We start from the raw sequence: 25,563 nt of genomic DNA, 5'->3' as shown, positions 1-25,563 counted from the left end.
TGTGACTAACCAGAATAATCAAGGTTTTTCGTATATTTTTTTATTGCTACGTGGCAAACAAGTTACCAGTAGGTTCAGTAGATTCTCAGAAAACAAATGAGACCCAGCATTCATGATATGCACGCTCTTAAGGCTGTGCAATTGGGCAATTAGTTGAATTAGTTGAAAGGGGTGTGTTAAAAAAAATAGCAGTGTGGCATTCAATCACTGAGGTCATCAATTTTGTGAAGAAACAGGTGTGAATCAGGTGGCCCCTATTTAAGGATGAAGCCAACACTTGTTGAACATGCATTTGAAAGCTGAGGAAAATGGGTCGTTCAAGACATTGTTCAGAAGAACAGCGTACTTTGATTAAAAAGTTGATTAGAGAGGGGAAAACCTATAAAGAGGTGCAAAAAATGATAGGCTGTTCAACTAAAATGATCTCCAATGCCTTAAAATGGAGAGCAAAACCAGAGAGACGTGGAAGAAAACGGAAGACAACCATCAAAATGGATAGAAGAATAACCAGAATGGCAAAGGCTCAGCCAATGATCACCTCCAGGATGATCAAAGACAGTCTGGAGTTACCTGTAAGTACTGTGACAGTTAGAAGACGTCTGTGTGAAGCTAATCTATTTTCAAGAATCCCCCGCAAAGTCCCTCTGTTAAAAAAAAGGCATGTGCAGAAGAGGTTACAAATTGCCAAAGAACACATCAACTGGCCTAAAGAGAAATGGAGGAACATTTTGTGGACTGATGAGAGTAAAATTGTTCTTTTTGGGTCCAAGGGCCACAGGCAGTTTGTGAGACGACACCCAAACTCTGAATTCAAGCCACAGTACACAGTGAAGACAGTGAAGCATGGAGGTGCAAGCATCATGATATGGGCATGTTTCTCCTACTATGGTGTTGGGCCTATTTATCGCATACCAGGGATCATGGATCAGTTTGCATATGTTAAAATACTTGAAGAGGTCATGTTGCCCTATGCTGAAGAGGACATGCCCTTGAAATGGTTGTTTCAACAAGACAATGACCCAAAACACACTAGTAAACGGGCAAAGTCTTGGTTCCAAACCAACTAAATTAATGTTATGGAGTGGCCAGCCCAATCTCCAGACCTTAATCCAATTGAGAACTTGTGGGGTGTTATCAAAAATGCTGTTTCTGAAGCAAAACCAAGAAATGTGAATGAATTGTGGAATGTTGTTAAAGAATCATGGAGTGGAATAACAGCTGAGAGGTGCCACAAGTTGGTTGGCTCCATACCACACAGATGTCAAGCAGTTTTAAAAAACTGTGGTCATACAACTAAATATTAGTTTAGTGATTCACAGGAAAAAAATGTTTGTACAAAATAGTTTTGAGTTTGTACAGTCAAAGGTAGACACTGCTATTTTTTTGAACACACCCCTTTCAACTAATTGCCCAATTGCACAGCCTTAAGAGCGTGCATATCATGAATGCTGGGTCTCATTTGTTTTCTGAGAATCTACTGAACCTACTGGTAACTTGTTTGCCACGTAGCAATAAAAAATATACTAAAAACCTTGATTATTCTGGTTAGTCACATTGTACTGCTATTATTTTGAACAATACTGTACATTCCCATTAAAACATTTTTACAAATCGGATGTTTCTTCAGCACCAGATCAGCATTTCAGAATGATTTCTGAAGGATCATGTGACAATGCAGATAAATGGAGTTATGGCTGAAAATTCAGCTTTGCATTGACAGGAATAAATACAATTTTAAAATATATTAAATCGAAAAAGTTACTTAAAATATTCATCAACAGTAATGTAATTGACAAGAACATATGTTTAATATTCCATAAAATCACATGGGGAAAGTCATATTGACTTTACGTTTTAGCTCGCAGGATAAACTGTAGAATGGTATTGGCAGCCAGAAACTATTGTTTTTGTGTGATTTTGCATAAATATAAAAGTCCAGGAGAATAGCAAAGAAGTGTAAGTGTCCAGAAATCCTATAAAATAACCAAACATGGGCTCTGATTCACAATAATTACAGTGATATATACACCCTTCAACCTTGTATTTCTCTCTTTGTTAAACAGTCACTCATGAATTCCCCGTCTATTTTCAAATCCAATTAATTTCTTTATACAAAACCATTTTCTCTGTTAGGAAAGAAGCAGCGTGCCTGACATACAATGAGAAAAGCGCGGTCTTGTTTGACATTCAGCCTTCTCTGTCAATCTCCAAACTTTAGTCTGTTTATCTAATTATAAAAGACGAGGAACGGCGAACCGAAAGCCGCAGCAGCAGGCAGAAGAGAAGCCAGGCGAGCTTTCGCAGGCAGACAGAGGCAGATTGTTTTCCTAGTTGTGTGTTGACTGAGAGACTGATAAGCAGAGAGTGGCAGAGTGGTTTGTTTGAAGTCTCGCACAAACAGAGTTCACAGAGAGAATATATAAGCCCGTGTGAAGTTTTTTTTCCTCCTCTCCTCTCCTTTATCGCCCTCTTAAGCGCCAGACAAACACATCTAGTTGACCAGAATAACTCTACAATAACATGGAGAGCTAAATCTTCACAGAATCCCGTCTTTTGCATAAGTCGCAGCAAGGCTCTTGGAATGATTACAAAGAAACTCAGACTATGTTCGGAGTGGAATACTAGAATACTGCGCAGGATACACTGAATATTGCCTACAAACTGCATGTGAAACAAGGCACAATATGCAAAGATAAATATTGCAAACCAGTGTTTTTATTGTGTTGTTAAATATCAGATTAAAAGAAAATAGAAATGCTTCTTTGGCAATTACATAAATTACAGTTATACAGAAATATAAACAAAAACCACACAACAAAATTACTTACACTAAACTAAAAATATAAATATAAAAGCTCATTCCAAATATTATTATATACATTGTCGTCACATGATCTCATTTCATTATGCATAATTCACAAGCAACTTCTATTTAGTATTTTCTAAACCCACTTTGGGTCAAATCATCTTAATTATTGACAGTCTGATGAATAATGAGACTATAAGCTAATATTACTTACAGTTCATGCATGATACTGGAAGCTCAAGCACAGTATGCTAAATTACAGTGACATGGTAGTTTTAATTCACAGCTCATAAGAGACCAAGAGAGCACTTCTTATAAAACGAATGTAGAGAAAATCTTGAATTAGAGTTTGAATTATTCAGTATAATAAAATCTACAGGTTTATACAACCTGAACGCTCCATGGTCTCTATATTTGATAGTTTTGTCTACATAAAAGCTATGACTATAAAATACCAAATTGCCACCACAAAAGGCTCATATAATGTCAAAAGATGATGTGTTGCATTGTTATTATAGAAATATTTAACAAGGAAGCCTGCATTTGATGCATGTTGTGTCATCTGTCTCAAAGGTTCCCTCTACATGAACTCTTCCTTGGTGTGTACTTCAAAAGGTCTGGTTTACGGACATCGAGACAAACGGGGGCACGGTCATGCCAAGCACACAATAAAGCTGAAAGGTGACCCCCTCCCTAAGGGGGAGAGATACGCAGCAGGGCTCTGTAAAGAAGCTGACGCAAATGTCACCATCTCCTCTGCTCCAAGACTGCAGACATGACAACAACAAAAGACAAACCTTTTCGACATGTCAGGGCTGTGGCCACATGAAAAATATTGCTACACGTGCACAACATGATGTCTAATTCTGTGATAATCATAACAGAGTCGTCTACATCTGTTTGAGCTGTTGCTTGATCAGCTGTTTAAGATTGTAATGTATTTGGGAACCCTGTTCAATTGAGACTTTGAGAGCGAGAAAAATCAGCGAAGGTGTTGACCTGCTGAGTATTTGAAATTAAGTCTGTCCCATTGTGAAAGGAAACAACAGAACATTACATGAGCTCCATATTAATGAGTCAAGGTGCTTGGCAACTGTAAACAGCCTACAGCTGAACTTTATTACTTGGCAGAAAAATGGTTATTAGGAGTATTACTATTAATAAATGTAATTATTTTGTAACATTGGTGCATTTCATCATATGGCTGCAGCTATCATAAAAGCAATAAACCACTCGAGGGCTCAGGGTTGCATTGTATTACATCATGCTTAGCAACTCCTCTACATTATGGGAAAATCACTGTGTAACCTGGTCTCTTGTGGTTTATGGCTTAATTTTAATACAATATGCTTCCTGAAATTCCTATGCATGGCATCAGGCAGAAATAATAGCTCAAAAGTCTGGATAAACAAATGCTTTTATCCAAAGAAATAAATGAGCTGCAAAACAAGCTATTTATACAAGAGCTGACAATATATACATATACACACACAATATAGCAATATATAAAATAGAACCAATATTTTTATTTGAAAATCATTAATTAGTATAAAAAAAATTACACTAAATAATGTAATATAATAGTGTGACCTAAAAAATGATGTGACCCTCAAAGATGTGAATTCTGAAATGAAAAAGAGAATGAGAGACTGAAAGCTTCTCTGCTTGAGAAGTCCAGGGCAAGTGTGCAATCTGGCCAGCAACACAAATGATAGAAATGATTAAGTTGGACAGTACATAAATGATGTCCATAAGCCACTTGGCATTCTTCCTAAGTGAGATGAAATACGCACTTTAGTCCAGCTAATCCAACAAAAAGGTTTTTGGACAGTTTTTGGAAGATCAATGAGAGAATCAATGATAACCCATGCAAATTTTTACTATGCCCTGTGCAGATCTGCACACATGGACACATCTATTCTCTGACACATGATATTGAATGGAGATTGAACTAAAGCCTTAAGTAAAGCCCTTTGAGGAAAAACAAACACCTGGAGGAGAAATGCAAATATACCAAAAACAGAGAGGAGAAACTGTGAGATTACAGCAGAAATGGGACCCTGGACCATGAAACCAGTCATAAGTCGCACGGGTGTATTTGTATCAGTAACCAAAAATACACTGCATGGGTAAAAATATACATTTTTCTTTAATGCCAAAAAATCATTAGGATATTAAGTAAAGATATTTAGATATTTAGTAAATTTCCTAACGTCAATTTTTAATTAGTAATATGGATTGAATTTCATTTGGACAACTTAAAAGGCGATTTTCTCAATATTTAGATTTTTTGCAACCTCAGATTTCAGATTTTCAGATAGTTGTATCTAAGCCAAATATTGTATCATAACAAATGATACATCAATGGCTTATTTATTCAGCTTTCAGATGATGTATCAATCTTAGTTTTAAAAAAATGTACCTTTATGACTGGTTTTGTGGTCCAGGGTCACAAATAGTTTTCAAGTGAAGCCGAATCTCTTCTGCACCCTGCTGTGGAGAGGCAGAGAAAAGGAACATACACCAGGCCTGCAGACACCTGCCATGTCAAATGCCAGTCAAAACTGCCTTTCTCATGGCCTGGGAGCATTGTGTTTCCGAAAAAAAAAGAAATGTGTCAAGAAAATAACACAGGAAGACTTTACTGTACTTTTCTTTTTTATTAAACGTTGCCACACTACTGTTTTCACTAACAGGAACTTGACTCTGATCTTTTTGCTGATTGTCATAACATTCTGGAAACACGGCTGGCATCAGGCAAGAGAGATATGAAGCAATAACGATGCTAAAAATAAAAAATAAAAACACAAAAGGTGAAAAGTACAGTCAAAGAGAGCAAAATAAAAATACACAGAGAGAGAGGGAGAGACATTCTCCTAGGGCTTCACTTGATAGAGGAATGGCTGGGACAAGCTGCTACCTTCCTGCAACAGTTTGAAAATCCACACTGTGCTTCACTGATCAACACACAGTGAGGAAACCAAAAACATACAACTAAGAAGAGCAAAGTCTGTCAAGACATATGCTGGCTAGACAAAGCCTTACTCGTAGGTTTAGGGGGGGAAAGGACTTGAAAATGTAATATTTGGAGGCCTTAAGGAATGAGAAAACAATAGAATGACAGAACGACAGATAGAATGATAGAACGATAGATATGACTATAGATAGAATGATAGAACGATGATGGATTGATAGAAAGAACGATAGATAGAATGATAGAACGATGATGGATTGATAGAAAGAACGATAGATAGAATAATAAAATGATAGATGGAAAGACAGGCAGACAGACAGACAAGATAGATAGATAGATAGATAGATAGATAGATAGATAGATAGATAGATAGATAGATAGATAGATAGATAGATAGATAGATAGATAGATAGATAGATAGATAGATAGATAGATAACTGAAAAACAGACAGAACGATAGAATTATTGATAGAATGACAGACAGAATTATAGAATGATATTGACAGTATGACAGAACAACAGAAAAAATAATACAATGATAGACTAAACAACACAGAAGAAGACATGACAACAAGAATGACAGAGAATGGTAGAACTACCAATAGAACAACAAACAAAACTTATAGAATGACAGACTGGATGCCAGACAGATTGACAGCTAGATTGCACTCCGATTCATTGTTTTTTTGTTTTGTTTTTTACAAAAGTGTAGAATTTGAAAATAGGGCAATTTAATCTCTTTAAAGACTTCATTATGAGTGAAACGTCTTTAAAACGCATACACAAGCATTTTAATAACCTTTAAAGTGTGACCAGGACCTGCTGTTTGTCTGTCTGCGCAACAAGAGGCACTGGCACACGTTCAAATGGTACTCCATTATCAATCTCTTTGACTCCGGCACACACAAAGCAAGGCCAGGTCTCTACCACTTTGAAGCCACTCATTGTCTTGCTGCATCCAACACACATGAAAGACAGCAGGTTTGAAGATGACTCTTTGAAGTCAGCACTTTGTGTTCCTGGATAAGCAGCCTCAGCCCTGATCGGAGTCCTAAATATTCTGAGTGGGATGAAGAACCAAGAAGCAGAGACTATGCCATCAACTCAATCCGCTCAGCCTCATCCTAAGAGAGTTGACGTCAACGTGGACAGATGTGGGAAAGAAAGAGATAACATGGAAACATCCTCTCTACCAGGCCCTGGAGCTGTAAAACAAGCTAATTAAAGAAGCCAAACAATAATCGTTAAGGCAAAGGTGGCTAATAGTACTTGCGCGCCATTCGAGCCTTGGGTGCTGTCAGGACGATTAATGGCATTTTTAAATGACTTTCACAAAGACATCACAGTGGTGTTAAAGGTCAGAGGAGGTGAACCGCGGCTTTAGTTGTTACTTACTGGCTGAATGTTCAACCGCCTGTGACCACAGAAAGGGGGAGGTGGGCTTGTAACCATGGTAACAAGCTGAGGCAAAGCATCCACTGTAGTTACTGGAGTACCAGGTTTCTGAACTGAACTAGAGACGAACCTATTTGACTCGAGGGTTCGTTTGGATTGGCTCAAATGAACTTGTGTTGACCACTGAGGATTTCGCCATAGGTGCAACATTCCATCAAGCGTAACATTCTGCCCATTCAGAGCAAGGTAAATCAAAGTGCTAACACACATACCAATAGAAAGCACATTTTATTTTTCTCTCTTTCTCATGATATTGGACTGATTATTATTGTTCTTTTTTTTTTGCATGCATATCTTTTCCTACAGTTTAAGTACTGAGTTTGTCTAAACGAGTGCAAAAAGAGATAGAAATTTGATATAGCTGGGAATCTATCATGTTTGCCTCAGTTTAAATCAGTGATAATGAATAGTATCAAATTGATGTACATTGATAATACATAAATTATATAAAAAAATAAAGCTCTAATTTAGGGGGCTTTCTGCCACTATTATTGACAAAAAAAGTAGAGAAAAGACAGGAAATTAGTGAGAAATGGGATCAGGAGGTATCACTGGATTGATTCAAACCTGTATGACCCATATGAGCAACAAATGCTACACTTCTAATTCTAGGGGCATTACCTCAGGGATCCTGTGAATCAGTTGTAAAAAGGTGACCAAACTTCAAAATAAATAATATTGGTGTGTTTCACCTATATAAAATAAAAGCAAAGCAAAAACTAAACCAAACTACACTGAAACAAAACTAAAACACAAAACAAAAACATGAAACAAAACTAAAACACGAAACAAAAACATGAAACAAAACCAAAACACAAAACAGAAACAAAAAGTAAACAAAAACAATCAAAATCACAACTACAAATGCTCTGCAGTTTATTTCCGCCGGAAGACTACTCTATCTTCATCTTTCTCACTTGTCTGCTTTTCTCGCTTTGTTCCTGCTGGACATTGTACTATTGATCTGAACCTCAGAGTGGGGAGGGGAGGAGATTTATTCTCCTATTAGAGGCTTTTGCTGTGTGATGGCTGTAGATTAAAGGTCTGCTGCTGCCCAGAGCAACACCGTTACACCGACCTATTCATTAAACAACTGAATATTGAGTTAAGTCAGGGTTAGGCTAGCTCAGGCTGACACTTACTGAGAAATAAAGCGGAGAGGAGAGAAAAGGCATGGGCAAACATCACATCCTTTATTCTTCTGATGTGGAAACCACTGCACACACCCATGCACCCATATACATGCACTCTAGTGTCAAATAATTGATAATACTCGATCTGGAAAATCTATAGTGTGCTGTGCTATTATACGATCTCTGTGTATGTCAAATTCACAGAAAGCTCTGAAACACTGTGCTTATTGCAAACCTAATGAAGCAACTCTGTAGTTCAGCATTCTCCATGTCTCAACTCAAAACTGCCTAATGCTCTCCTGAACAATGGACAAGCCTTTTTACAAAACACAAAACATACAAAAGTCTCAAGTTCAAATACCAAAGAAATGTAATTCACTAAGAGCCCGAGCACATTCACAATTGTATGTCAGTTGTAGTGAAATTGACAGACGTGGCCTTTCAATATATCTCTGGCGTCTGCATTTTTCCCATTTGTCCAAACTGGCTCCTTTTTAACTGAGCTCAGGAAATGTCGTTCTTTTTAAAAGCTTCCTACAGTCCCTTACGGTGATGTCCTCTCCATCACTTCTGCCAAGGCAGCATCTCATGAAAATATCATCCAGTGATGACTGTGTTTCCAGTAGGAGCTAAACAATCATTTCGTATGAATCTAAAGCAAAGACACTTTGAGATTTCAGCTTGAGCCAAGATAATAAAGGAATAAAAAGCCTTTAGATCATGAAATGTTCTGCACATTAAAGAAACAGTTCTGAAAGTTCTTTGGGGAAACCAAAATGTTTTTTCTCTTTCTATATGAGTGTACATCTATAATATTTCATTTGTTTTTAGATTATCGGTAGGTCAACAGCATTAGGGCATTTTGTGGCACAAACGCCTACTAACAACAAACAATACAGTGGCTTCCAGCAAAACAAAAAACACTGTCAATGTGAACGTGGCTCCACAGCTAATGGTGCTGGAGCCATTATGATGCATCCATGTAAAAAGGGAGTGAAATCTGCAGTGTCTCGCAGGAATCGGAATCGGAGCAGTGGGCGGCAGACGTGGACGATCACAGTTGAAAAATATAAAAGAACAGAGCATGCCATTGTCTCAAGGCCTAACCGGGTTGCCTCAGGACAGCATGGGCCAGACTGCTGTTGTCGAGGTAACGGTGGCCAATGGTAATAACAGCACAATGTCTGGGGATGGGAATGGCAACGCCATTTAAAATGAATAAACTGTACAAAAAATTATCTTGTTTTGCTAATCTGCATAAAACAATGACTGTTAGACCATTGTTTATAATGCATGTGGATATTACAAACATGCCAAAAAAGGGTAAGAAGAAGGGCTGAACCCTTAATCGAAAAACCTAAATCACAAGGTTTGCAATTTAATAAAATAAATATTTGTGAGAATTAAAAGTGATTTGTATCTAGCTCTATTTTGAAGTAAACGCTGCTCCACACAAACTCCATCTCTGCATCTGCTCTGAGTTTAAGCTGCTTTTGGAAATGCAAGATGTGCCAATCATCTTCCCATACTTCTAATTAGGAGCGCTTATGAACTCTGTTTATGAACTGTGGAACTCTTTCAAAAATGTACTGCATTTTTACTACAACAGCCACAAGAGTTAATTACGGTTTTCTTGCTACTAATAGGAATAGTGTGAAATGTAGTCGTTGAGTCACGGGCTTGAGTCACCACTTTGCTAGAAAGAATGTCTGTGCATGAGCCCTTAGTGGTAATCCTAATTTGGCTAGGGCCCATTCAGCAAATCAGTACTGGACAAACACCTCATAAATATTCATAAGCCAGTCTAATAAGGTTTAAATGCATCTCACAAAACTTCAGATCTCCAACTAAAATCTTGTTCCCCAAAACCCATCTATATCCATTCTATGCTGTCACTCTCTTCTTCCTCTTTTTTTTTTTAAATGATCACAGTCTGTCATACTCCTCTAACTCCATCCGTTTATAATCCCTGCCCATCTCTGATTTATCTGTCAAGACCATTTTCAGGATGGCCATTATCTGCTCCATAAATCCACAGTCTCAGAAAGTGTAATTGGAAGCTTGACAAACATAAACTGTGTACTGAAATGGACCACAATATAAAGAGCAGGTGTTGGGAGCTCAGACACCTGGAGATAAACAATGCAATTGCACTACAGTTACAAATCTGACAGAAAAAATGGGTCCCTTTTAAAGGGATGGATACCCAAAATGAAATTTGCCATGCATGCAAAAATAAAAATTATAATAATAATAATTGTAACAACACGGAGGTGAGTTATTCACAGACCGAGAGCAGCTTACATATAAAAATGTTGCTACATGCATTTTTACATAGTGTCAGTCACTGAGTATTACACATGAGAGATTTGAACTGCTAATCGTCTCTGTGAAATTAATTTGCCACATTTAAATGGGTGCCTATCTTACAAGTCTATTACTATTAAGTAGAGACTTGAAACATTTAATTTGCTCTACTTCATCATCTTGGGCAGCACTTAGATAGCAGCTCTGGATCGGTGGTCCAGACAGAAGAAGAGAGATTGTGCCTCAGCAGTGCACTGGCTCATAGCGGTTTCACACAGAGATGCAAGTTAAACATTTCCCTCTCGCCTCCTGAAGCACCTAGAAACACTGAACCATGAATATTTTACCACTTGAAAACTGAATGATAAGTGAGCAAGTAAAACTGAGCAACTTTTTCTTGCTGCATTTAATCACAAAAATCCCCTGATACAGCACAAATAATGCACAGAAATGTAAACTGATGCATTTAGAAATTTTTATTATATGCATTATTACTTGCACCTTACTCTTAAAACTTAGCACTGTGTGCCCAGTGATATTAGCATTGAGCTCTTACCAAAACAGAAATTAGGTAACAACCAAATCTGCATAAGACCCATAATTGAATTCCGTATTACTTTCAATAATATAACCAGTGGTAATTATGTGGGGCATTCACTAAAAAAAGCCTTCAGTCCATTACAAAACTTAAATAAGAAAATGGCAAATATGAACCCAAGATGACACTACCGTTCAATAGTTTAATATAAGATTTTTGCCAACTGAAGCCCGAACAAGAAGAGTGTTTGTTTCACATTTTGAACGAAGGTGAAATTGTGGCCCTATTCCCGAGTCCCGACAGGTTTTGGGAAAAGTTAAATTCACACGTCATAACCAAACGTTATGTGATTGGCTTACGGGTAACCAATGATTTTAAACTTCAGACAGGCATGGCATGTCACAAACATCATTTGAAAAAGGAATCCTGCACAAATAGTGCTAAAGAGCTCTAAAACCTAAAAACTTTTTTTTTTAAGAGTACAAGATCGGCCAGAGTGCAATGTTTACACAGACTAAGGGGACCAGACTAACACACTTTGTAACAGACACTGTCACAAAGACACAAATCCGATCGCTTATTTTCTTGAAGACATAGAACACACACAAATACATCCATTTTGAAACTGTTTCTCCCTGCTCAGCTGTGGACTCACCCTGTCAGAACGACCACAAAGTCCATTACGTTCCAGCCATTGCGTAGGTAAGAGCCTTTGTGAAACACAAAGCCCAAGGCGATGATCTTAATGCCGGCCTCGAAACAGAATATTCCGATAAAGTAGGGCTCTGTGTCGTCCTGCAGGAAGAGAGAGCAAAAAGAAAGATAACTTGTTTTTGTGCTTTTGAAAGAAGAGAGTGCCTATTGATGCATGGAAGAAAGACAGTAAGCAGAATAGCGAATATAGGTTGAAGCTTTTCGCTTTTTCGCACAACACACATAGAATAGGGCAAGATGCATGGATTTGCGTTGTGTTGAGGAAGGCAGGGATCTGACATGATGTAAAAATCACATTCTATGGGATTGAAAATATGTTATAATTAAACAGACTATCATTACATTACTGTATATATTTTACCCTCAATATAATATATGTACAAATTTTCAGATCATGCTAGTACCAGAACATTGCATCTCACAGGAAGTCTCAAAATTCTGAAACCTCGTGAAACTGGAAAAAAAGACCAAGTATGTGTCATGGAATCTGTTAGATGAATGTACTTAAACAGATTCAGTCCTGGCTACAGCGTGTCACATTTGCTTTTGAACTCATTCCCATTAATGTCACCAGAGCCCTACGGCTCTACAGGCACTTACACCGGACTAACCTCTCCAATGCTCTGCTCTCAGAAATCCCTCCCACTTTATGAGTGCGATTATCAACCCCACTTGCAAATAAGTCTTCTTATAGCCCTTTTTTGATGGAAACCTTGCCCTAGCAATAGAATTCTTCAATAACAACAGCATGATGCCGTTTTATGATTATAGCTTGGTACAGCAAGGAAAACGCTGCAGTGTTAAAGCTCTCTACTATCTGTAAAAAATAACTGTGCCTTTAGTAATGCATTACATAATTTTTCATTATCAAACACAAAACTAATTAAACAAACAAAACCTAAATTTGTGTCGAACACTCCCTTAAGGTGCCCAAAGTGAAATCATACTCTATTGGTGTATATTTTCTCAATAATAGTCTAATTATCGCTTTGGTGCTAGACAGCACCTGTCGTGTTGTCTCTATGAAATCACTTGGCAAAAATGTGCTCGCGGGAGCAGATGTGAGGCTGTGCGTAACGGATGATTTATGGGAGCGGAGAAATGAGAGAGCACGGCGGCAGACAGCATATTTCAATCTATTATGTATAGATCCATAGAGTTTATTCATAATGAACATCCTGTCTGTAGTGTTTGGGTATCGGGGGGGGGGGGCAGTTTAGTTCTGCAACGTGCAGGGAATTGGTTGCGTCACAGTGTTAACCAGACAGGCTGTTGATGAATTTGACAGGTTGAGGTTGAACCCTTGCTACAGGGAACAATGAAAACTGCAATAGCTCTTCAGCTAAGGACTGTCTCCGTCTCAAATCACACATAGGACCTTAAAGGAACAGTTCATTCCAGTATGAATATTCTGTCCTTATTTATTCACCCTTGTAATGTCATTTCAAACTCATATAACTTCCTCACAAATGTGTAAAAATAGCCATGCTGCTCTTTTCCACAGAATTGTTGTGGAAAAACACCTAGAAAGCAGTTATTCATATGCTTAGTGGCCTATATTCTTATGTAATATATTTTATGGGAAGAACAGACCAAATTTAAGTGAGAATCATCCCCTTCATAAAAGCTCTCCAATGCACATATAGATTTTTTTTATATTCCAAACACGTGCATGTATACATATTTGTATATGAATTTAATTAATACTTTGATTTAGAAAGGATGCATTGAACTCAAAGTAAATACTTTTATACTGATTTCATAATAGATTTGTATTTATAATAAATGTAGTTTCCCACAAATATCAAGCAGCACAACCATTTTTAAGTTTGATAATAATAAATGTTTCAAATAAGCATTATTTATTTAGTTAGTTCGAAGGTGAAGGGTGGTCAGCGCCAATAGCCGCTCTATATATAGCGTCATTGCACTTTGGGCGTCCCGAGTTCAAGTCCCAGCTCAAGAACCTTTCCTGATCCCAACCCCCTCTCTATCCCAATTTGCTTACTGTGTAATGACTGTCCTATTATAATAAAGCAAAAATGGCAAAAATAACATCTTTAAAAAAAGGTGAAGGTTGAAATAAAATCGACAGAAAAAAAAAAATTTATCATGAAAAAGCACATCATAAACACACATTTTGTGTTCCATAACCCATAAACCCTGCAAAAGATGCTTTTTTAGCATCTAGGAGTTGTTTTCGAGAGGACCCCATTGACCTTATAGGCTCATGCTGTTTTCCTTTCTGTGATTGCAGTGCTCGTCCTAGGAATGTGGAATCCAACATCACCGCCTGCATATTCAGCTTCACAAAGAGACTATTACAGCCTTAAGCCGCCAACATGTCCGGTTCCTAGTTTAATTGTGCAACAGCACACTTTGAAGCTGCTTCCTTATTTCATTTTGACTCAACAGCCACAACTACAATTGCAAGTAGGGGAATAAGAGCAAGACAGTGGATCAAAGCTTGCTCTGCATGGGTTAAGGTCGGATCATGGAGAAGCAGCGTTATGCACACATTCGTCAATGGTTCCCAGCAGGCAGGGTTTTAATGAGACAGAGACGTGGCTCCTGTGTGGAGTGCTTGGGTGGTTCTCAGTGGCCCTGGATGGGAGCTCTGAGAGTGGGATAACAGCCTCCGCTCCAACGGGCTCACTGATCACCCACGCCAACCAGTGCAAGACCACTAAAATGATCAATCAATATACTCCAGCGGGGATGTCGGGTGTGTGGGTGGAAAGAAAAGCAAGCCAAATACACAGTTATCTCTCCCTTGCTCTGCTTTTCTAGAATGCATTGTCATTGCTGTTTTTCTCTCCTGAGAGATATGGTTGCAGTCTTATTCAGTAAAAAATTAATAATCTGATATGTGATAGACATGTGAAACCTTAATAATCAAGAGTGAATGACGAGAAAACAGATAATTCTGATGCTCACCAGGCGTTCAGACATGGGTGTCTTGTCCATGGCGGGGAGATGCTGTTCAAGGGCCAGTACAATGCAGTTGGCGATGATGGTAGTGAGGATCAGGTACTCAAATGGAGTGGAAGAGTCAAGGAAAACACCAGAATAACAATAAAACCAAGAAACATAAATTCAAAAATATTCTGAAGAGGAAGACCAAAATAGGAGCATTGTATATCAATAGGCCAATGTAAATTTGACAGGAATTGTGCCGATATAAGAAAATGGCTTAAAGGGACAGAGAACCAAAAATGATCATTATACATCCTGATGTCATTCCAAATGTTTTTATTTCATGCAATGAAAGTATGGTTTCGACGAACAACAATTGCAAAGAATAAACGCTGAATCTGAATATGCCTACTTCTAGAATATCAAAAAAACAGAATGCGAAAAAAACTAATATGTCCAAACCAATAGCATTCATTCTAGGCAAAGTGTTCACAGATGACCCACTTTCCCCTGAGATCCTGAAGTGCACATTCAGTGGACACTTCACTAATCCATGAGGTCAAGGCAGTGGATTTGTGTAGGTCAGGTAACAGTAACAACATGGTGGATTTTTTTTATACTATATATACTACACTACTATACTAAAATATAAATTTTTAACAGACACAAATTAAGTTACAAACCAAACTAAACAGATTGCAATTTTGTACAAAACCTGTGTTCTAAAATAGTCTCATAATATCAAACATGACATCCTCCAACAGGATGTAATCATATTCTAAATCTATAAAAGCTGTGTCTGTGTCCATCATATATTTTGTGACTTTCTGCAAAATCTGTGAACTCTGATCTGCCCAAAATCAGCAAAAAAGCTTCAACTTTCAGCAACTAGTGTCGACCCATCCAGACTGCAAATAAAATAAAATCAATACAAAGTCATATCAAAGTCAAAGTCAAAGTATAATTTTAAAAGTATTCCTCAGGAATAACTACTTGTGAGTTTCCACCACAAGGAACAAAGGATTGTGTCATGTAAACACTCAATCACTAAATCATTAGGAGATGAGGACAAAACAACCCCAGCAGAGCCCAACCTACAGTACACACCCCAAGCTTAATCAAACAACTGAGATTCAACTTTGTGTCCTTGGTATTCCTAGACGACCTTGTTTAAACCAACTAGCAGTAATGCTGAATGCATTTACACCACCTCGCTCTATGCTGGAAATGACATGCAGAGGTCTGCGCATAAAAGCGAGACATGCTTTCAATACTGGAACATTGCAGTGCAGAGATCATGACTACCCATTAGACTGGCATGATGCTTTCTCTCTCAGCACAGACATTTGTGCAACCTTATTGCATCTGTGAAATATTTGTGTAAGCCCACCAGTATTGTCATTATTAAAATCTTTTTCATCATTTTTAAAGGAAACACTGAAAGGCTGCTAACATCTTTATGGATGGTCAGCCATTATAGTGCATTCTTAGGATAGGATCCATTTTTCCAATTCATTTTCTTTGCCTGTTCCCTACAGCTATAGGTCTTTATGGAATCGCCATTCATGGAGGCAACGGATTGGAAAGGAAAGGTCCAATGGCTGCTTCAATCACGTTCTTGTCACCCCCTAGAGGGATCTCCACATGTTATAGAAACATAATTCTATGAATGCCTGAAATGCATAAAGAAGCATTTAAATGGGCAACAAACTAGATGAGTTTATCAAAAATAAAGGCAGGATATCTGACTTCACAGTGCTTTAAAATTGGTAACTGAAACATCACTGGTGAGATTTCAGGACCCTGGATAGCGCTACAGCTTTTCACAACCATTGTATAATAACATGAAAAATTACCTGGGTTCATACATTAGTTTATTAAAGAACCATTTGCTAATGAATATACTAATGATGAATATGCTAATAACCAATTTTTTTTTTTTTTTGCAGAACAATTACGATGACTACTACTCTACTAGTAAAAGTAGGCTAATATTAGATAGTAGCCTACTGAAGGCAACTGTTTACATTTCCATTACTGTTACCGCCAAAACATTTCGAAACCAACGCAACCGTTAGTTTTTTTCTCTTTTATAGTGCCAATAACAGAAAAATACAACACACGATGTGAAAATGCTTGTCAGTCTTAGTAAACTTACAACCGCTCTGAAACACAGTGGTGAATCTTCATCGTTTGACGTTTTAACCGGTTAGATACTGAAACTAAGCAGCGCGTGAAAGTTTATGCGACTAAACCAAACACATGAATATTCAATAAGGAAGCGCAGTGCCAATTTTTAATTGGTTGTCTGTTGCTTATCAATTAGCCGTGATGTCCTTACTCCTCGTTTCACAGTGTACGATACATTTGGTGGTGCCAAACCCCTTTTGAAACGTTCCTTACCCGATGATTAAAACTAGTCTGTAAGCCAGGTTTAAACACACACCTTAGCCAGGTGCAGTATGAAAAGCCCTATCGAGCGCTTGACTTTCCCACATTTGAATTAGAAAATAAAAGGGCTGATCAGCCAACACCCCGACACGACAACCAGCTGCCAAATGCCTTAAAGTGCGTGAACACGTGAAAACAAAAGGCATTTCAAAAGGCGTGTCAATCAAAATTTCAGCACGCAACAGTTCATTTGACATTGGCAGATCTAAACGCGTGTATTTACATGCTTTCTAAATAAAAATGATTTCATATGTAGAAGTGGAGATGCTATATCCATTTTGCATAAATCTGGAAGATTAAGGATATGGCCATTCGGTTATTCTTTTGGCGTATTTCCTGAAGACATTGTCCTCACTGAAGATGAACAAAGAACGGTTGACAGTGAAGCAGTTCTGTTTGGTTTGTTTAGGATTATATAAAGCCATTGTCCTGGCTCTCTGAGCCATCGACTGTTTGTACATTCTTTGACCGCCCGAGGGACCTCCTGCCCGGGCTCCCCCTCTCCCGGCGCCCGCTGGACCTCCATAGCGGGTGGACAGATCGTCTCCAAAGCGAGCCATCCTAGAAATGCAGATATCCAACAGGTAAAATCCAGACTGGCATTAAACAGGAGATGAAGAGTGCACATTACAGTACCGACATCTGTTATCACTTAGAGTCCCCATCAGTCTACGTGAAGTGAAATAAAAATATAAAAGTCCCTTTTAACCAGCTCCCCGTGCGCCCTCACCTTACTCCATTTGCACAAAATAGAAACTTGTCATAGAAATGTCATTCCCATTGAATGTATTTCAAACAAAGGAAAATGTGTAACCATTCAATTCGTGCCACATTCGTCCAACAACACAACCTGATCCAGCTGACAGGTCACGAAACCAAAATGTGCACCATCACTTACGCGTCATGCTATACAGAAAAAGCGAGTTAGTGGAATCAAAAGCGCAAATAAATGTATTCCATATGCACGCGGAAACGTTTGTTCTGTTTAGCAATGATTTGCTTTCCGCTTCCACACAACATTTGCACTTGGAGACGCGCACGGTTAGAATGGTGCCAAACGAGTGGACGCTGGTGTGCGAGAGCCTCTCACACGTGACGCAAACGGCCCTATAGGCAGGACCACCTGCTGGAGAGCGCGTGAGGGGGAGGGTGTCTTAATTGATCATCAATGAATTATATTTATTTAATACGGTGTGTCTTATTGTTTGAATAACATCCATTAAACTAAAATTCCAAAAGCAAAAGCTCTTCGTTGTTATTAAATTTGAATCATAAAATATTGTTGAATTGTTGATAATAGCACGTACAAATCTACAATCAGTGGCATCATTATATTTAAGCATAAGCGAACCGTTGGTTGCCTCTTGTTGTCAGTCAATAAATGATCAAGCTGCATTGTGTGCCTTTATTTAGTTATTGTTATGCATAATATTATCATCGGTCGCATATACACATTTTCATAGTTTTAATGGTTAAGGGGGAAAACGAATAAGACATATTCAAGATAAGCAAATGTGTTATTAATCACAACCACAAGGTCACATTTTGAAATATGTTCCTTGTGTCTTAAATCATGTTGTATCATATCATTATGTGTATTTATATATTATTATATATTACATACCAATTTTTTTTCTTTTTTTTTTGTACATTTTACATTCATTAACACTCATAGAAACTACACTAATTTAGCTGATCTTTATGTTTGGTTTCCACATAGGCAAAACGTGACTCCACCCAGGGCATCTTCACCTCTCCAAAGAAGGAAAGATTCTTGAAAGAAATGTATCCAGCATGCCCAGATGTAAAGCTCAAGGCATTACAGTCAGTAAGTGTGAAGGATTTTCTGTGTGCATGCAGCCAGTCCAGACCCAGAGGCACAAAATCTCATGACAGACTCCAGGCTGTTGAGCTAATCTCTGGATGTGTGGCATACCAGAGCTCCATCCTACAACACCCTAGAGCACTGCAGTGCAAAGGATTCAAGACATGCACACACACGTTACCAAGTGGAAGATACTGCACAAAGGAAATCAGTTTTCAATCGCAGGACTGTTTTTGGATCTCTGTATCTTTCAAGTTTTTTTTCCATTGACAAGATAACATCAGCATTATTATTTTCTCCACTTTACACTACACTGCTCCCAAAAATTATTTGGACACTTTATCCATATTTTAAGGTTTATAAATATTCCATTGCATTAACTGTCAAATGAATTCACTCATATATAATATATTTAATATATATATATAATATATTTAATATATATATATATATATATATATATATATATATATATATATATATATATATATATATATAATATATTTAATATATATATATATATATATATATATATATATATAAACACACACACCAAAGTTATGCTCACCACAGTTGCATGTATTTGATCCAAATATAGTAAAAACATTAATGTTGTGTAATATATTTTTATATGCATTTTCAGCAGCCATTACTCCAGTTTTTATTGTCACATGATCCTTCAGAAATAATGCTGATTTGATTCCTATGAATTTTATTTTATTATTATTATTATCAATGTTGAAAACAGTTGAGCTGCTTAATATTTTTGTGGACACCGTGACACTACATTTCAGGTGTTTGAGGTAAATACGATTTGGGGAGGGGGTTATTCAGCAAGGATATAGACTTTTTTTCATTTTACAAAAGAATTTCATTTCTAATAAATCTGGTTGATTTGACATTTTATCCAAATAAAACAAATACATAAATAAATGACTGTTCCCACAAAAATATTGAGCAGCAAAAACTTTCTTGCACATTGATAATAATAATTACTATTAATAATTAAACAAGTAGTAATAAGCAATAATAATTGAGCATCAGTTCAGCATATTACAGTATATTAAAAGCAATTTCGTCCCCTTGGAATTATAAAGTTCTATCTGACATTTTTGTCAAAATTGAGTTATTCACATATTCTTATTCTGTGACAATTTATTTACATTATGTGATGTTTTATTTTAAGTTGTGTACATTTTGGGATTTTTTATTGAAAAAACAAAAAAGGTTCTATCTACAGAAGTCTATGGAACACAAAAACTTTAAAGCTCAATATCTCAAAACTACTCAGAACGCAGATAGAACCTTATAATTCCAAGGGGACGATTTACAAATGAATAAAATGTTAGTCCTATAAAAAAAAAAAAAAAAAAAAAAAAAAAAAAAAAAAAATCTGATAACATGAGGTTCAATATTTTATCTTGCATAAATCAGTTAATGTGTCCAAATACTTTCTAAGGCCACTGTGCAGTTTACATATATTTCTCCTGTTGAAACTTTAGGCCCCCTAGTGGCTAATAGAATGAACTAAAAGTGATAAATGTAAATTTTTCTGTGTAAAGTACTCACTATTGACCTTTAACAGCATTGAGCTTTAGCTTTACAGCAAACCGTGATAAAGTAGTTAATAACCTTTAGTGTGGGTTACATTACAAATGACTTCTGTTCCCTGCTGCTCACCTCTCCTCCCATGGTGCTACTTGCTCTTGACACATTTCATGGGCGCTGATGATATCGGTGTTCCTCAGGTCTCTGGGCCTCACCAGCTCTACCACGGTCTCAAATTTGCTACATTCTGCAGTGTTCTGGTCATCTCCGGCTGCTTGACTCTCTTTGCTGGATAGTTCTGTAAAAGCGGCTCTTCTGTTCCTCCGATTGTCAGGTGGCTCAGAAGACTGAGCCCAGGAACTGAACTCTGTGCCCAGAGTTAACATCCGCCATGTTCCAAGTGTGGCCAGTCGGGCGGCTTGATTTTTGAAATGAGATATGATAAACAGACTGACACATTATAAGGAAATTAAAGGAGGGAGACAAGTGCATGCTTGGTATAGGGCCAGTTTTAAAGGAGTTGTATTGGACCTGTATTGTACATTCTATTTTATATAATTCTTACTAGTGTAATAACTCTTACAAAACGAATGTTTAGGATCTATAAGCACTTCTGTATTGTGAGTTTTCATAAATAAAATGTAAATAATTGTCCTAAAATTCTTGTTACTATTAAGAAAAATGCAAATAAATAAATATATAAACAAAATAAATATTTAAATACAACTTTTTTATTAATAATACACTGCTGTTTTATATTTATACATTAATTTATATACAAAAATGTATTTCTTTCCATTGTATTATCATTGTATACTGTAATTCTTTAGTAATACAATTTTTTGTTATTAATAACATTGAGAATAATAGGAATGAAAAGGATTAATGATTTTTACATGTCCTTATTATTGTTATCAAAATAAATATCACCAAGCAAAAAAAAAATACTTTTTCTTGTTTTTGGAATTTGAGGTGAGCCTGTTCTGCCACGGGATGAAAATTTGCATAATTCAGACTTTTCTTCTCATAATTATGACGTTATATCCCACAATTGAGTATGTTTTTTCTCCTAACTCTAAAATCGTACAATGTGGACTGGAATTAACTTTTTTTTTTCTTACTTTTTTTCCTTTTTTTTGTTTCCCGTTGTGGACATGTTTTTGTCAGATTCGCCCACAAAAAGACATTTAACCTCAGCTCATCATTTAATGTCACTAAACCTAAATGCCACTAAAACAAGTTATTTACATAATCTTCATCTATCATTAAAATAAGTGAAGGGTTCACTGTGAGGGATGAATAACAATCCACAACCCAGTTAATGACACAGCAACCTCGAAAGACAAACCCAATGAACATCCTACCATAGATGACAGCTGATTTCCTCTCCTTCCAGTCAGAGCTACGCCGTGCTGATCTCATCATGGCCCGGTCTACTTGTTAACCTACTTGTCACGATCAGGTTTCTCAGCCGTAACACAGTGTATCCACAGTGCGTGATCCTCATACTTGTGCTGACCACTGGAATAGTGAGACATACTCAGGTTTTAAAGTTTGCAGCAGTGGAATGCGGAAAGGCGGTTTCCTGTCTCATTAGTTAAAAGCCTTACCGTCAAGTCAGAAAGCCTCAATCATCAGCTCCCAGTTCATTTGATCAATTAAAACCAAGAAACTCAAATAATCAGGAAGTTTATAAAACAAAACAAAAGCACACTTCTTTATAAATAATCAAAAGACTTCCTGCTTTGCTTCCAAAAACTCCTTTGGTCTCATTTGTGGCCACACGGGTTTAAAGTGACTTGTCTCCTTCCTTAAAAAAAAGTGTTATGCGATGAACAGCAGAGATCGTTTATTTCAGATTTGCATCGTTATTTTTGCATAATAGTGACAGAGATGTTTCTCTTTTATTAGTAGTAAATTTATTGAAAAAGAAAAACACAACCAGTAAGATTGTGCATCATGTTTCACGGTCCAGAAATATGTTACAGTTTTCTTCCCCTCCTCGGTTTGCAGTGTTTTGTATCTCTATGTCTGGATTTGCACAAAGGACATGACTACACTATCAACGCTTAAAAAGACTGTAATAGTTTCACTAACGACATGAACTTATGGGACAAAACTGATACAGGCTAATTTTGTCAAACTACAGCTTAGAGGCCAAATAAAAAAATACAGATGAAAAAAAAAAAAAAAAAAAAGAAACACTTGCTTCTTCATCGTATTTTACAACTTGTATTCACTTAGTGAGTAATAAAAAAATAAACATAACAAAAACCCTTTTCAGCACCATTTGCGTTTTTCTATACCCAACCGCATTTCATTCGTTCCAGTCCTATTCCTAGAGCACGTGTCTCGAAAGCATGCTGAAAGGTTCCATCATTGTGACCGAAAGTACATACAGAGATATTTTACAGTTTTCATTTGCATTGATGGGGGTGCAAGTAATATGCATTTATCAACAGCTGTGTCAATCCAGGCCTGTAACATGCAGGAAATAACCCATAGGGCTTGTTTTGAGACTCGTCCAGGATTCATTTGCACTTCTAATGGTGAATCGCCATTAAAACGCATTTATACTCTGGGCTGAATATATAGGCCAAAAATGTCCTGTTCAGAGGCCTTTTCATGATTTTGGTAGCACTGACGTGACGTCCTGCGTCTGTGAACCAATCAGAGGACACGCGCGACGGGCGCTAATGACGAACTCATCTCAAGTTAATACAGCTGAAGGACTGAGAAAAGGCTACTAAAAAAAAAGGGAGGTTGGTCTTTGAATACCTTTACAAAATTTTCTCCATATTCCGTGATGTTCCAAAAACTAAAATCAGAAGTACAGTAAAACGAACGGATGCATAAATGAACATTATTTGAAACTCATTTGGGATTTGGGAATCGATCATTCAGTTTTTGCTGACCTTGACTGGGTAACGTAAAACTTTGAAGAATAAAGTTCATGAAGGATGACAAGAAATGACGCAGAAGTTCGAGTCGGGCAGGAGAACACTGTGCGACAAGAATAAGGTCGTTTTCAAAAGAAACCTGTTGCAAAATCCATTCATTGGTTCAAACTGGTTCATTCTCACAATAATAAAAAACAAAAACTCAATTTTGAGCTCTTTTGATGATGTCAGACAAGAACATGGTCCAAAGGGGCTGTCTGACAATAAAAAAACCTATACAAAATGTGCATACCAAACACCTGAAAAACCAGTCCAGTTGTGCACCTCTCGCCTTCAAGACTTTAAACCCTTAAACTGCTTCAACCAATCAGGCTTTCAGACCACCAGAGCTAAACATGGCACTGAGGGTGTAGCATCAAGTGGCCCGTGTTGGTAACCGGAGCTGATTAGAGATGGCAGAGGTGCGCCTGTGCTGGTGATGGGAGGTGACAGGCTGGTAGAAGAAGGAGAACCGGATGTTTTACGCTAGAAAGATGGGTTTAGCTGGGGCTGGAGGGGGTGGATGAGCTGGTATCGGGCAGGACGCTGGGATGCTGGTCTCCTGGAGTACTGTCTGCCTGTGTCTGTGCGATGGTGGCGGCTGAGTGCTTGCATTTGGACGAGCCACACTGGCAGCTAAACAGCTTCCCTTTTACATCCCAGAAGTGATCACCGTAATCAAACCTGAGAAGGGGAGAGGAATTCTAAATTTCTGTTCTAATAAAAAAGAAATGAGCATCAATGAATGCTTTCATAAAGTTCATGACGGGAAGCTAACATCTGGAGTCAATCTAAATTGAGAATTAGCAAGTAGATGGATATTAATGTGAATCAGACCCAAGTTCGTCTCCGGCACTGATGTTCTTGCAGGCGAAGAACGCGATGTGAGGAAATCTGAGGTCCTGGTGAGAGGTGAACACTCGACAGGGGAATAGATTCGGCTCACAGTGATGGTTTATGAAGCGGCTGATGTTGCCGTAGAAACGTGCATCTACGCAGTACATATCACCCATCTGCAACAGCAACGACAGAAAATACATTTGTGGAGTGATGCCAGACTGGAGAAAATGGGATGTGAAATTTTATTCAGCAATAAATATGTACAGAAAAACAATTATATATAATATTTTTGGTAAAATTGGACTAAAGGATATATGGATATATATATATATATATATATATATATATATATATATATATATATATATATATATATATATATATATATATATATATATATATATATATAGGTGAAATGACGGGAGCAGAGAGGAGAGGTAATGTGATTTTGAAGGGGAGTCATCCTAAGATGGCGATACCTTACTGTCCAGACTGAAAAGATAGGAGTCATTCTCTCTGACATCTGCTTCGGCGTCAGAGATGATCTCACCCACGTATCTGTTGGAATGGAATGAAACATTAGGGTACAAACACTAAGCACATGACCATATCCATACATACACACCTAAACAAACATCTGCACAGACACACACAGTTAGACTGAAACAGGAAGATATAACACAGGCCTCAATGACCTTTAGAAACATACGAAACTCACTCGCAAACAAATGTTCCTTGCGGGATATCCTGTAATGTCTTGACACCCCATCCCATCATCTGCGTCCTGAACAACTGCAGTCTTATCCTAAGAAATCATTTAAGAGGATCCCACTCAATCCAGATCATATACAGTACTACAATAGAACAACAAGTATATCTGAATACTAAAGGGTTGGTCAGACTGCTTTTTTCACATTTTATTTTGTATTATTTTTGGAGTGCACATTTCCTGTTTGAATTATTATATTTTTAATGCAATATTCCAAGATTTTTAGTAAAATAAACTTTTCAATATATTTTGTGTTCATATATATATATATATATATATATATATATATATATATATATATATATATATATATATTAGTGCTGTCAAACAATTAATCGTGATTAATCG

At 37.3% G+C, this 25,563-nt stretch overlaps 2 protein-coding genes across 12 annotated transcripts in view; both read right to left on the bottom strand.

Moving 5' to 3' along the window:
• Nucleotides 1-11,790: 11,790 nt before the first annotated feature.
• LOC113038116 (voltage-dependent P/Q-type calcium channel subunit alpha-1A-like) lies at nucleotides 11,791-21,322 on the bottom strand. The gene is made up of 5 exons (XM_026195313.1): nucleotides 20,800-21,322; nucleotides 17,601-17,855; nucleotides 14,865-14,970; nucleotides 11,869-12,008; nucleotides 11,791-11,797 (listed from the first exon to the last, which is right to left on the bottom strand). The coding sequence occupies exons 1-5, from the start codon at nucleotides 21,051-21,053 to the stop codon at nucleotides 11,791-11,793; spliced, it is 762 nt and encodes a 253-aa protein (XP_026051098.1). The 5' UTR covers nucleotides 21,054-21,322.
• A 1,179-nt stretch (nucleotides 21,323-22,501) lies between these two features.
• Nucleotides 22,502-25,563, bottom strand: part of LOC113038793 (histone-lysine N-methyltransferase EHMT1-like) — a 33,178-nt gene continuing 30,116 nt past the window's right edge. For all 11 annotated transcript variants that reach the window (XM_026196459.1, XM_026196458.1, XM_026196452.1 and 8 more), the window contains 4 exons: nucleotides 25,165-25,251; nucleotides 24,926-25,004; nucleotides 24,444-24,619; nucleotides 22,502-24,290 (listed from right to left, as the gene is read on the bottom strand). In XM_026196459.1, the coding sequence (XP_026052244.1) occupies nucleotides 24,107-24,290; nucleotides 24,444-24,619; nucleotides 24,926-25,004; nucleotides 25,165-25,251 (526 nt within the window). In that variant the 3' untranslated portion in view covers nucleotides 22,502-24,106. The remainder of the gene's footprint in view (nucleotides 24,291-24,443; nucleotides 24,620-24,925; nucleotides 25,005-25,164; nucleotides 25,252-25,563) is intronic.

This window comes from Carassius auratus, chromosome 21, assembly GCF_003368295.1.
Source record: "Carassius auratus strain Wakin chromosome 21, ASM336829v1, whole genome shotgun sequence".
Lineage (NCBI taxonomy): Eukaryota > Metazoa > Chordata > Actinopteri > Cypriniformes > Cyprinidae > Carassius > Carassius auratus.
The sequence above is the reverse complement of the archived record's forward strand: the minus strand, read 5'-3'. Positions and strand labels throughout refer to the sequence as shown.